Source organism: Aulonocara stuartgranti (genome assembly GCF_965226115.1).
Source record: "Aulonocara stuartgranti genome assembly, chromosome: 16".
Classification (NCBI taxonomy): Eukaryota; Metazoa; Chordata; class Actinopteri; order Cichliformes; family Cichlidae; genus Aulonocara; species Aulonocara stuartgranti.
This window is the reverse complement of record NC_138952.1, coordinates 24,786,249-24,800,738: the sequence shown is the minus strand read 5'-3', so window position 1 is coordinate 24,800,738 and position 14,490 is coordinate 24,786,249. Positions and strand designations below refer to the sequence as shown.

General features: G+C 40.1%; 1 protein-coding gene across 2 annotated transcripts; it reads right to left on the bottom strand.

Annotated features, from left to right (window-relative positions):
* Positions 1 to 722: 722 nt before the first annotated feature.
* LOC309691651 (solute carrier family 22 member 4-like) lies at positions 723 to 12,512 on the bottom strand. 2 transcript variants are annotated; one of them, XM_082509491.1, is made up of 11 exons: positions 11,998 to 12,512; positions 10,664 to 10,882; positions 8,138 to 8,241; positions 7,713 to 7,867; positions 5,844 to 6,015; positions 4,470 to 4,596; positions 4,290 to 4,390; positions 3,093 to 3,307; positions 2,201 to 2,383; positions 1,868 to 2,003; positions 723 to 1,220 (listed from the first exon to the last, which is right to left on the bottom strand). In XM_082509491.1, exons 1-11 carry the CDS (start codon positions 12,205 to 12,207, stop codon positions 1,118 to 1,120), a joined length of 1,725 nt encoding a protein of 574 aa, XP_082365617.1. In that variant the 5' UTR covers positions 12,208 to 12,512; the 3' UTR covers positions 723 to 1,117. The 2 variants fall into 2 exon arrangements, with proteins under 2 accessions (XP_082365617.1, XP_082365618.1); XM_082509492.1 differs by having other exon boundaries at positions 2,348 to 2,383.
* Between the last annotated feature and the right edge of the window lie 1,978 nt (positions 12,513 to 14,490).

The following is a 14,490-nucleotide window of genomic DNA, read 5'->3' as shown; positions in this document are numbered from 1 at the left end:
GCAAACTGTTGCCTCCGATTCCTGTTCAGCTCACAGGAATGGAACTTGTTCAGGTTTTCTGCTGCTGTAGTCCATCTGCTTCAAGGTTCAATGTGATTTTTGTGCACACCCCTGTTGTAACAAGTGATTTACTGTTGCCTTCCTATCAGCCCAAAGCAGCCTGGCTATTCTTTTCTGACTTCTGGCAGCAACACGGTATTTTCACCCTGAGAACTGCTGCTGACTGGATATTTTCTCTCTTTTGGACCATTTTCTAGAAGCCCAAGAGATGGTGGTGCAGGAAAATCCCAGTAAATCAGCAATTACTGTTCAATTCAGTTTAATTTAAATAGGAGCCAACTCAAAGGTCTTTATGTTGTAAGGCAGAGAACCTACAATAGAAATTTCTGAAATACTCAGACCAGCTAGTCAACACACCAGATTCAAAGTCACTTTAATCACCTTTCTTCCCCGTTCTGAAGCTCAGTCTGAATGTCAGAAGACCGTCTTGACCATGTATACATGCTTAAATGCACTGAGGTGGTGTCTTATCACTGGATGATTAGATATTTGCATTAACGCACAATTGAACAGGTGTACCTAACAAAGTGGCTGGTGAGTGCATACCCAGTGGCTAATTGCTATTTGTGTCTGAGCAGTTTTTAATGTCATTTTCTGATAATATGTCCTGCTGGACTGAACCAAGGACTGAACCAAAAAATTGCAATCTAGCAACAAAAATCTTCATCTGAAATGTATATTTTCTGATCTTTATTTCTTAAACACATTCACATTCATATGACTGACAATAACGTTTATCTCAAAGGCACGGGTGTTTTAAACGATGGAGGGAAAAACGCTAAACTAGACCTTCATCGTGGTAAACTTTTCCCCCCTTTGCTTTTAAAAGGTAAAAAAATTACACTCATTGTGTATTAGCTCCCCTTGCTCTGTAATGTGGAGAGAGAAGCTGCTATATTGCTGGAGATTCTACGGTTTCTCTCACAGTCTTTGAAGATGATGGAGACAGAAAACAGTACAACCATCTTGTCAGAATGGACTAAGGTCTTTTGTTTCACATTCTGTTGTTGGTGGTAGTGTTGGTGAAGGCAGCTTCATTCATTTCTGTGTCCGAGTCTTAAAAGCGCGTTGAACAGATGATCTCAGGCAGAGACGTTTGGTCTTTAGCTGATTTCATGTCATCCTTCTGGGGTGGCTTGAAGGCACATGGCCACCTGAATCTGGAAGCAGATGAAAAGAGCTGTGTCAGTACGGCTGATTCTTTGTGGCTTTTTTTTTTTTTTTTGCCTTTTTTGTTTTATATGGAAAACACCAATATTTTCTACATATTGCTAGGTCCATATATATTTGGACACTGACAAGTTCTATTTTTTTACTGTTTTCTGAAACATGTTCCAAATATAGTTATATAATAGACATGGACATAATGTATAAACTCTCAGCTTTCATTTATGGGTATCCACATTCAAATTGGGTGAAGGGTTTAAGGGTTTCAGCTATTTAACAGGTGCTACCCTCTTTTTTAAAGGGACGAAAAGTAATTGGAGCCTTTGCTCAAAGGCTATTTCATTATGTCATTATCAATTAAGTAGATAAAACGCCCATCTGAGAAATTGCTAGAAAGACAGAAAGTGGTAAACAGTGGTGGATGATCGCAGGATTGTGTTAAAATGCTTTCGTTCCTCACATTTGCAATGCTTTGTTCAGCCCATTGAATTAAAAATGAAAGTCTGCACTTCATCTGCATCTGAGTTGTTTCATTTACAAACCTATTGTGGTAATGTACAGAACATTAGCGCTTCAAATATGCCCCTGAAAACAGAACACAACCCTCAGTAAGAGCAGTCATAAGGTTGGACAGACTTACCTCTGAATTGCTTGCATCTGATCGATGGTGTCGGGAAGCGGCTCTCTAAAGGTCTCCGGAAGAAAAAAGCAGAGCACGACACTGACAAGTGAGAGAGAACCCACAAGCATCCACGGCAGGAACTCGTAGAACACAGCTGCGGACAAGACCAAAGCAGATTATACAAGATTAGTGAAGTCAGTCTTTGTCTGCTACAGACTGCATCACTAACCTGCAGGTCAGTTTACTAAGTTTAGAGACAGGTAGCTAAGCATTAAGGTTGTTGTTGTTTTTTAACTTATTTTCAACACACCAAGACTTCCCTTAAAGATAATCTGAACCCAAATATCTCACCCAGCTGCAGTAGGTATGGGGAAATAGAGGATCCCACTCTGGAGAGCATGGCACAGGATGACATCACTGTATTTCTGATGACTGTGGGAGAGAGCTCTCCAGTGAACATGTACAAAATGCCCGTGCCAACCAGAACACCAAATTTACCCAGCAGCACCAGGAACAGGGTGAGAGCTGGATGGCCTGGAGGGAGGGGAAAGAGCGTAAGCTTTTGAGGATGGAAACAAATTATTTAGAAACACTAACCAATAGTCAAAGAGCCTTCCCTCTCTTAAATGCCAGGCCAGATTTTCTATATATGTTATTTTCCAACAGCAGCATGCAGGTTGCAAACATTTAAGGCATATTTTACACATATTTTATAAATGCCCATGCTATACTATTGTTTGATCTGTGATTTTTGTCTGTTTTTTGGGGGTTATCATGCATAATAAAGCTTTTGAAGCTATAAATGACATGTTATTGTCGCGAAGTGAAAATCATAGTACACACACTTTTAGAAGGAGTACTAGGAGTATAAATGCACTATAACTTGGTCATTTTAGCCAGGTAGTTGGTGGTTGCTAGGCAAAATGTTGATGTCATAATATCTGATATAGATAAGAGCCTTTAAAGGCTTGCAGTGTACCTGTGTGTCAGTTTTGTGTATTATCTGATGAAGAGTGTTTTCGAGCACTACTGGCATATTGGCCCAGAGATGAACTTGTGACCTGTCCAGTCCTGCTTCTCACCAAAAAAGGCTCTTAAGAAAATCAAAGTTACTCTGGGGCTTGGCCAGACAAACAATTATGGGTTCAAAATATTTATTGTTTAGATGAATTAATGATTATGTTCACAAAGAGAGTGAGAAAAGTGCAACGGGGGAGTACTAGATTATAGTGGTCTCACTCACTGTGCAGAGTGACCTGGATGAGGAAGAGTGCTAGCGCCCCCAGCAGGGAGAAGCTGATAAAAGACAGGCGGCGGGAAAGCCTGCATGCACTTAGCCAGCTGACAGTGTATGCTGGTAGCTCAACAGCTGACAGCAAGAAGTAATTCAGGAAGGGGTTGCCATAGAGTGTAGACATATTGAATGACAACCCAGAATAGGTCACATGTGTAGAAAGCCTGCAAACAACAAGAGAACAAATTAAAAAAAAAAAGAGAGAGAAATTAAATCCTGTTAGCATCACTGAGACGCTGTAATGTCGAATATATCAATAAACCAAAACGTCGGTGACGTAGAAACTTGTCCAGCTCACAATCTATCGCTATTCACAGGTTATGATTAATAAAACAGCAAATGTGATGTGAACCTTGACAACAATTTGCATGAAGACCCATTAGATCAGGGACGGCCACATACAGCCACATTGATCTGAACTGGGATGAACCAGGGAAGCACCTCTTTCGGTCAGTTCTGTACTAGTTCTGAAAAAACAGGAATTTCTCTATGTTTTGATTGTTATTGTTTACCTATTACTTAATTACTTGGGTGTTGTACGAATGACAACAGGGGGTGTCTCTTATCAGTAGAGAAAAATTGTAAAACTTAAAATACAGTTAAAAGTCCAAAATGTCTGCCATCATTCACATTTTATAAAGTCATCCAATGGGCCACATTGTAGTCTTTGCAGTGCCAATTCTGGCTCTGAGGCCTTATGTTTGACACCCCAGAATTAGATGTTCATTATATGTAAGTTTAGTTAAATTCTGAACAATTCTGTAGGAGGAGGAGTGAGTCTTGTGAATTCTTGAGGGGCAACTGGATGGATGATGGATGCTTCATTACAGGATGAGCAATAGCAGGGTCCGTCGGCTGGAATAGCTAAAACTGCAAAAAAATCAAGTTTTCATGAGAATGGCACTAAAGGAAAGGTCACTGACTGTTCAAAGGGTTCAAAATACATCCTGATGATGTCAGCATGTCCAAAGAGATGTTGGCGGCCACAGAAGTCACTAGTAATGTCCTCCCTAGTAATCTTTAAAACATGGATTACTTCCTTTTAATGTTCTTGCTCCGGAATAATGAAACTATCAATTATGCTATACTGTAGTTAGCAAGAAATCAGTTCCTGAGAGCACCTGCAGAGGAGAAGGTTCAACTCACCAGAGAAACCAAAGTATGAGTGTGACACTTCGAATGCTTTTGGCCTTTAGGAGGTCCAGGAAATTGAGGGTCTCAGCCTTCTTGCTATCAGACTGTTGAACCTACAGTGACAGAGAAACGTCATTGCAGTGGCCACAATAGTTTACAGTGTGGAACAAAGTTGATGTCAGAAGCCCTTACATTTGCAGAGAGGAAGATAACAGGAGGAGCTTCCACTCCGTTCTCCAGAGCCGCTGACCTTAACAAGCGTTCTGCTTCTTGCAAACGGCCTTTAGACACTAGCCAGCGAGGAGACTCTGGAATCAGCCTGGTGGACAGACAGACACAAATCTAGATTGTCTGCAGTTCATCAGTCAAGTCATCACTTAGGTGAAAACACATCTACCTGAGTAGACGGAGACAGTGTTAATTATTCATTAAGTTGCTGCTGAAATACATAAGTTCAGAATTTATCTCAGAACAATAAGAACACCTGTAAAATTAGTGAAAATCTACTCCAAATAGGTGTAGATGGCATAGTCATGCTAAAGAAAGGTATAAAGTTTCACTTCAAACACACATTTAGTGTTTGCTTAGTTGATCCACAGTAGAAATACAACATCCATGCTGAAAATAAATGAGCAGGAATGTGTGCTAGACGTCAGCGGGTTTGTCTTGAGTCTACAATCCTGTTTGCAGTATTCATGATCAGGATCTGAGCTGGGGCAATGAGGGTCCACTCCGTTGGTAGATAATGTGATCAGAAGGTCACATTCATTATAATATTTGCAGCCGAGTGTGAAGTGGCTGGGATGACTGAGACCATGCTTCAGTTCCATTTTGGTGGTTGTTTGTCTTCAAACTAACTATTGCTTTCTTTGGGTATTTCTCAATCTAGAATACAAGTGATGGGAACATGGACTATGAGATGGACAAGTGCATTTGTGTGGGCTCACTTGTAAAATGTGTGTTATGTCAGGTCTTTGTAGTGAACAGAGAGTGGAGCCAGAAGACTTTGGTTTACCAGTTTATCTATGTTTGCACCTTCAACTATGAAAACAAGTGTGACTGAAAGAATGGGTAAGAATGCAAACACACCAAACCCATTTTCTGAACTTTAAAGGGTTTGCCCCCTTTAATGATCTCATACAGCAAAATCCAGTTTTGCAGAAATGAGCATCTAACATGGCCTTCTAGGCATGCCCAGCATGAAGGAGACCTAGAGAGATTACATATCTCTTTTGTCTCAGGTTCCCCCAACAAGGAAGCAAAAGGACATCTGGATGAGTGGAAGAAAGTGATGGATGGATGGATGGATGGATGACGAACAGACACTAAGGTACACATTTAGCTTAATGTTGGTGTTAAGCATCAGTGTTGGACAATCGTACATGTTTTCGGTCAGAAAGAAAAATCTCATGATAGGCAATGAAAATGACCTAAAATACTTTTTACACTGAAGCGCATTTACACAAATTCCTCAACATTCTGTCTATCGCACACTCTCCATTAAGTCTAACTATGAAAATGTCACCAGCAAAAAAAAATCTTGATAGTGTAGTGAGGTCATTTTACCACCAGAGGGGGAGGCTGGCCAGCCCAGGCAGGGCCATTAACAGCGACAGGTGTTTCCAGTTTCTGAGCAAGTAGGCAGTAGCAGGAAGCAGCATCATACCAAATACATACATGAAAGGTAAACACATGCTGGCGTAGAGAACTCTAGATGAGCCAGCGAGGATCTCTGAACCTGTGGGGAAATTTCACAAGAGGGCAGAAGTTGTTTTTGTTTTTGCCTGTCCCGTTTGGCTCTTTTGCCATCAGAATTATTGTCTAAAGGCGAAGAAAGATGCCCAACGGATTTACTTTACCAAATGGACCATCCCAGTCTTGCCGTAATGGTCCATTTGATTCACTTTTTATTGTTTATTTTATTTTATTTTCACTTGCTAAATACGGGACAGATTTGCCTGGGGAAAAGAAAGAGGAGAAAGAAAGAGGGAAAGAAAAACAGCGGGGAAGAGGGACGTGGATAAAGGGCAAAAAACAAAAACCAACAAAATAAGCAGACAAAAAATACATGTCACGGCGGGGTGCGCCGGTGTGAAGAATGAGGTAGACCCAAGAGCAGACACGGTGGAGACAGAACTAGGTTTCCAAAATAAGGCAAGCCTTTATCGTGGCTGAAGGCATAACAAAAACACTAGGGAACACTGAAACTGGGAAAACTAAGAAGACAGAGAACACTGTGTAATCTAAAAAGGCTAAGACACTCTGTGAAGGAACTATGGAAAAACTATAAACACAGAGTAACTAAGCAGGCTATGAAACACAGTGTCACAATAGGGGAAACTACAATAATACAAGATGAGGATAACAGACAATCTGACACTGACACAAAGACACACTGGGCTTAAATACACTGAGGAAGTCATCAAGGAATTAGAGACAGAAGGGGAACACAGCTGGGAGGAATAAGACCTAATGAGACGGGGGGAACAAAGCTAGAAACTCTGACATAAGACAGGAACATGAACCTTCAGAGTAAAACAGGAAACAGGACACCACTAAACAAAAACGCAGACATGACACTGAGAGACAGACTAGACACTGAACTAAACCTGGAATAAACATGAGAACAAAAAACCTACGAACTAATCCCTAAACAAGAATAACTGAAACATAGAGTCATAATCATCATTATCATCATAATAAGAAAAGAATCCAAAATGCAAAAACACACCAAAATATAACAACTCAAAATACTGAACCGTGACAATACATATATCAATCACCTGGATCACCTGTTGAGAAAGAAAAAAGAGAAAACAAGCAGAAGAAAAAAAAGAGCAACATAATAAACAACATCACGATGATCTATGGGAATATAACAGTAAATACTAAATATTAAACATTATTGTGCAGCACGTAAGATCGACAGCGCACAGTGTGCTTTGAGGTAGGAACCAAAAAGGGTGTAGTTTGTATGTGTGAGCACCCGTGTGTACACCTGTGAGCATGAGCGCGCTTGTTTTTAAAAGGTTCCCTCATGTAATGATCTGCTAGAGGGTGTGGGGGGGCCACAGCCCCGTCCACCAGCGCATGAAGCAGGTATGGAGGAGATCAAAACTCCAGACATCCAGAGGCCCCCGGAACACAAGAGACCAACAGAGGGGCAGCTGCGCCACTATCCCAGAAAGAGCTGAGGAGAACCCCAGATGAGGGGTCACTCAGCAGCCGTGGAGCAGAAGCCAGGGGGGGGGGTTGCAGTGACGTGCCTGTGAGCTCCGCCGGCAGCCAGTTGTGCCAGAGTGACCGAGCCCCAGGCCGAGAGGCAGAAGTTGTTGATTAAAAGGTTTATTTTTCAATGAGATTTGATTAAGAAAGCAGCAGTACAGCATGCAGCCAGTGGAAAGTAGTATCCTGAAAACAAGAGAACACACTTACCCAATACAAACAGAACTATGTAGCTGGTGAGCTGACCCATGCCAACCATGAAGAAAAGCACAGCGAAGACGGCCCAGGACTGAGCAAATTTCAAAGCAAGGCTGAAGATACTAAGTGTGGCAATCGCACCAAAGAGAACAGGCTTCCTGCCAAACCTTTAGCACAAATACAACAAAAGCGCAATCAGCCACATGAGCACATATGTTCTTCTTTTTATATATTTATGTTTTTGGTTTTTTAAAAGGAATAAAGCATTAGCAGCTAGCATGACCACTATCCAAGAACGCAACATATTTTATTTAGTACAGTGTGAGCTAGCTCACAGCTAACTAGCAGACTTGTTTTAATGAAAAACATTGCATTTATGCTAACTTTAGAGACTTTAGAGACTATAACTTTAGAGAATTGTTGAACTGTAAATTTACCGGTCAGATAGCTGTCCAGAGAGGAAACAGCCACAAAGTCCTCCCAGAAAGTAGATGAGAGAGGTCAGTGGCTGTTTCCACCGGTTGCCACACACAAGGTTAAACTAGAAGACAAGGAAAACATATAGATATCTTGGCGTCATTCTAGACCCAACATTATCCTTCAAGAGTCACATAAATAAAGAGTCCCAGGTACTTAAATTTAATAATGGAAATTTTAATCATATATGTAATAATTTAAATATGAATGTTGCAAAAACTTATTTTTACTCAATGATCATCTCTCATATGGACTATTGTTTGACGTCCTGGTCACTTGCTTGTCCAACAACACTTAAAACTATTGAAAACATTTATAAAAGAAGTTTAAAACTACTTGACAAAAAACCGACTTCCCACCACCACTGTCATGTGTTAAAAAAAAACATAAATTACTGAACTTCAATAACTTAGTGAAACTTAAAAGAGTGTGTTTAATATATAAAGTCTTACACTCCCTTGCTCCACCACCACTAAAGCAGTTCATTAGGCATAAAGAAAGCTCAGACAGGACCACTCGAGCTACAATCTGAGGAGACTTGTTTATACCCTACAGACGGACAGCATTTGGGCAGAACGTCCTCTCTGTTAAGGGAGGCCATCTGTGGAACAGTCTTCCTCAACCAGTTAGAGAATGCTCTACACTCAATTTGTTTAAGGCAAAGGTTAAAAACGGGTTATGGACAAATCAAGTGTGTGATCATGTATGAGTTGTATAGTTTTAATGTTTTATTTGGGAACAGAATGGTGTGTATGTGTAAGTTTGGTGATGGAGTTTTTATTATGAATGAATGATGAATTTTTATGAATTATTATGTCTATTTTTTTTTATGTTTAAGGACAACAGATGGAAATTAGCCTTTGGCTATAATCTGGCATGTTTACATTCATGTCATTTTTTTTTTTTTACATTTATGTTCATTAACATGCACTGTCCTAAATAAATAAATAAAATAAAATAGATATTCTGAAGCAGGCATAAAAGCATAAAATATCGAACGCGTACACTGGAATATAAAGCAAACAGGCGAATGTAACCTGCAACTGGAAGGGGACTCAGCAAGCTCGCAGGCCACTGCTCAGTCTCACAGTTATACAGAGCACTACTTTCTGTCTTCCAGCTGTCCCTGTGCAGACTGTTAGCTTCATTAGCATCCATGTTGCTTTGTTTAGATGGGTTTGTAACATCAGTTTTTCTCTGTCCTGATTTTACTCCTCAGGCTGTTTGATTTCTTATTCCTGTCACTGTTTGTATGACCACAAGTGGCATAAGGCTAAGCTAACTTTAGAGGGTTTCCTCAAGCAAAAGCTTCTCATAAATCACTGTGTGGTAAAGGATTCGATGTTGCCTTTACTGACTCATCATCTACATCGCCTAGTTGCCCTGATCTATGTCTCCTGCCTGTTTTCTTGGCTGACTGTTTGCCCGATGTTTTGCTTTCAGGTAACTTTTATTGGCTGAAACTGTCTGTTTGAAGTCGTCTCTTTGGAACCATTATTTGTATCCTGACTTTGTTCAAATCACTGTGTGGGCTTAACACACCACAAAAATAAAATTCAAATATTGTAATTTACACGTAAATTTACTAAGCCATCCTATTTATTTATTTATGTATGTTTGCCTTTATTTATTTATTCTATGTTCCATCGATGGAGTTGCTCCTCCTATCCTATCTGCAGTCATTTGAGGCAAACCATCAACTGGCGGCTATTGTAACAAGCTCCAGCTGGTTTTACAAACAGAAGCTGGCCAAATCATTAAATCCAGTTATTATAGTTCTATATTTTCTAGTTCGTTTTCATGTTGATTTCATTTAGACTTTTCAAAATTGTTTTTATTGTTCGAGCATTTTTAGTTTTAGGTAGTTTTTTTTTTCTTGGTTTCTGTCTCAGTTTTAGTCTTTTCAGTTATTATTGTATAGAGGGCATATGTAAAGGGCAAGATTTAGAAAAATTATTACAAATGTTTCAATAAAAACAGAGAACTGTTTGAAAACAGTCTTGAAGACATCCAGAGTCTCAATAAACATGTCCATGACTACTGCATCAGGCAAGTTTTAAATAACAAACTAAGATAAAACTAAGATTTTTTTTTATTTTAGTTCATTTTCCAAATTCACAAAATCGTTTCAGTTTTAATCTTTTCGTTTAAATTGCTATTTTTATTTTAGTTAACTAAAATGTTTGTTTTTTTTACCCTTCCAGTTTTAGTTTGTTGTTACATTTTAGTTAACTGTTATAACCTCGGGACAGATTGCATCCCAGCTAAATGTGCTCCAATATAAACACTAATACAAAATAGTGAGGGGGACACTTGACTTTAACAGTGAAAATGGGGGGGAAACGAAGTATATATATATATATATATATATATATATATATATATATATATATATATATATATATACACATATTATTTAACCAGGAAGTCCTTTGTGATCCAGGGAGATTTGGATCTGAACAATATCATTTAGACAGTAACAGTACCTCAGTGACTACAGTCGACTCGTAGTGCTCTGTGCTGTAGATCCATCCATCTTTGCACTCCTCCTGCTTCAGGCTGGACAGCATGACCCCTGCGCTTGCTCCGAGTGCAGAATAGTTGTAGATCTGGCCTAGGTTGGGTCTGATTCCCAGCTCAGACAGGTTTTGCACCAGGTCCAGCTCATACCGGCTACAACTGCTTCTTTCCAGCTGCCCGGCCACCTGTTGAGCAGGAAACAATATATTTGTTATTGCCAACTTGCACTGCAGCAGCAGGGAGGTGACATGTGCCAGAGCAGGCTACATCGGTTCAGGTTGAAGATGGCGCCGTCGAGTTCGGCTGCCGTCCTGGTAGCTCCGCGGCGACTGTGTTTTTATTTTGTTTTATTCTGTTTTTCACAGTCGGGGGGAGTATTTTTTAGCCAGGAAAAACATTTCACTGTATGTTGTACTAGCTATAACTACATGTGACAAATAAATAAAGAATTGAAGAATTGAAGAAATTGGAGGTTAGACCAGTTCTGACAAAAGTGAGGATCACAGCTGGATCCAGAGCACCGATATAAAGTAAAGTTTCACATTGCCTTCACATTGTGTGTGTATATATATATATATATATATACACACACACACAATGTGAATGCTTAAACTTTTATTGTTAAATTGTTATTATTTTCTTTCCTCTACATTTATGCATCAGCACAATTTCAATTATTGTCTGGTGTGACATAACAGCAACAGCAGCCACACGCCCCTGCTGTAGTTTTTCATTGTTTTACTGTGAGAGATCTGAGCGCTCCGTCCACCCTTGTCTCATTGCTGATAACAGTTTTCATTGAGAACAGCTGAGAACGAAATCTTGCATGTGTAGCTTCTTAAATATCAGTTTCACTGCTTTGCGAACAATAGTTACTTTACCTCCTCTGTGCTGATATGTGTGTGGGAGTTGAAGAAAAATGAACAAACGTGAGGACAACATGTTACTGACAAAGTAACCGTCATGAGCTTGTGCAGTGCAAGAGACCAGCAGGGGTAAATGACTTGGATATCTTGTTGCAGATTTAGGTGAGCTGACTGTTTTAGTGTGAGGCTCTCTCACGCTTATATTACAACAAAGTAATTCAACTACAGCTGCAAACAGCAGAGGAGCAGTGGGCAGAATAAAGGGCTTTTGTCATGTTTGTTAGCAGCAACCATCAGACCCACAACAACTGTGTAAACAGGTAAAATTCATCTGCACTGACAGAAATGACACAGATGACTATAAAGATTGTGTGTGAATGAGTGATTGTTTTTGACTACTCTGTGAATTACATCCAGAATCATTCAGTTCTTACCTGCAGTGGGATGCTGGCCTGCATCCAGTCCTGGCTCAGGTTCCTGTGTGCTGGGATGTAACACTGGTGTGGGGGGGTAGCCAGCAGAAAGATGACAGACAGGATGTTGTACCCGGCAGGAAGACAGGTGACACACAGCAAAAAGAAGACTTTCATCTGAAACCGGCCCCACGTCCCAAGAAATGAGATGGATGCCTCATAATCCTGCATTTTACTGGCCTCTGTTGTATTCTAGTTCACTCTGCTTGTTACTTCTCAGCCTTTAGTGTATTGTCACTGAAGAAATTCAGTCACAAATGATTAAAAAAACATTAATACTGTCACAATAATGTGCATACAAGTGGTAAAAAAAAATACCAATAAGGAGGCCAAATTAAAATATGTGCAAATCACTTGTGTTGCGTCAAAGAGAAAAAATCCTCAGCTACTGCTGCATTGAGTGCAATATATCGTGGCTGACTTGATAGAGTTATTGTCAGTGTAGTATCAGTGTCAGCTTCCGTCTGGAGGAGCTCGCTGCTGCTTCAAAACTTTTATCCCTGGCAAGAAAAAAGAACTCCACCTCTAACTCCTCTCATTCTCCTCCTTAAAAATCTGACTTCACATTGAAGCTACTCATGACAACTCATCATACCAGAGAGAGAGAGAGAGAGAAAGCAGGCAGCTGAGGAAGAGACAAAGTGCCTGTTTTACAGGTGAAAGGTCTAAGCAGAGCGAGTGCAGCATTTAGACAGTTGCAATTTATTCTTTTTTTTTTTTTTAATCAGGTTCTTTGGTTCAGGACATTCAATTTGAAATAATAAAAAAACACACTACATTAACTCTCTGAGCACTAGGTTATTATCAGTGATGATCCTGACTCTAACCATGTTTTATCAAATTTGTAATTTGTTGTTGCTACTTTTTGTGTGTCTCCAAGTACAGGGTTAGGGTTTCGCCTATTGTCATCAAACCAGATGACTTACAGTGCCAGATGGTCCCTTTGAGTAGGTTGTTTTTAAGATTAACTGTAAATATTACGTAAAAAAAAAAAAAAGAGAGAAGTTGAACGATTTAATGACTCTGGTGTTTGTCAGTCCACAGTAAAGCTGCTGATTGCTGTTCTTCATAGATGCCCTGCAATGTTACCGAACAGTAACATTGATGAACCTCAGAAACATGTGGCACAGTTTGAATTTGCAACAGAACATCTGTTCTCTTCAACATGTTTTCTTCAACACTTCTGGGATTCATTGTTCTAAAGCAAGATGCCCACACATCCCAACACAACAAAGGGACTATCAGGTCCTGAGGACCATCGCTGGAGCAATCAGAAAACACAAGCAATCCAAACAGTGACAAATGACCATCTGCAGGCATCCTGACCTCAGCAAGAGCCTGGCAGGTATCGGTCAACCTCGAACAGCAGCTGAAGTTCCCTGATCACCCTGAAACCAGACGTTTTTGTCTGGTTTCATCTGTCTGAATCAGATGAGCAATCCGTGTTTCTGGAGCTTGTGCAAAGCTGCTGAAAGAAAGCTCTCCAAGGACACTGGACTGATCACCAGCTGTGAGTAGACAGGATGGTGAGCCAGGTGTCTGCTGGTGGAAGCTGGGTGCAGGGGTTTTATGGTCCATTCTCATGGCCTTCAGAAGTTTGGGCATTAAAGTAGAGAGGAAGATGTCTCCAGACAGATGTTTGGACACAAACCCAAGTTTGGATGAAAGAAGTCACTGTGTCCCAACACCATATTATGGAACAAGTGCATTATATGAGGTTGGGTGATTCAACAGGATACAGGAGAACCTCAAGAACCAAACATGTTAATCAACAAAATTGTTAAATAAAAAAAAAAAGAAGAGGAAGATAAGATGTTCAGCAAGCACTAGGACGCTTCATGCAGAATGTCTGTTTTACACACTAGCTCCACTACCAGGATCTGAATTGGCAGTTCTTCTAGGCTAAACGCCTTGCTGTCATGTAGACAAACCAAGCTCAGAAAACAGACACTAAAGCCTCTTCATGATTTTATATTTTTTGTATATTTGTATATATCTGTACAAACATTTTTGTCATCTGATGTGTTCATCAGACAGTGAATGTTAGAAAGAAAGCACTCAATGGATTTTGTCAATGGATTTTGGGAGGTGTTTTAATAATAAAAATTTAAAAATAAACCTTTAGAGGCTGACTTATCTGTTTTCAAACATCCAGACCTGAACTTTGACAACGGCATTGCCCAGTGGATGAGTGTATGAAAATTCAAATGAGCAGGTGCATTCAGATGGAACAGTCTTTAACCCACCAAAGTCCATCCATTTGCATTTGAGCTAGTCTGCCTCCTACGTGCTGTACCCAGCAGCACCCTCACCTAAACCAAACAGAGTGGTATCTCTGCTGTGTGAGAAAGGGCAACTTCAGGATGATGTCCTGACTTCATTCACCTGACGCTGAGTTTACGTGCCAAAACAACTTATGTTTGATCAGCGACGAAAGCAGGAAATTAAAGTGCC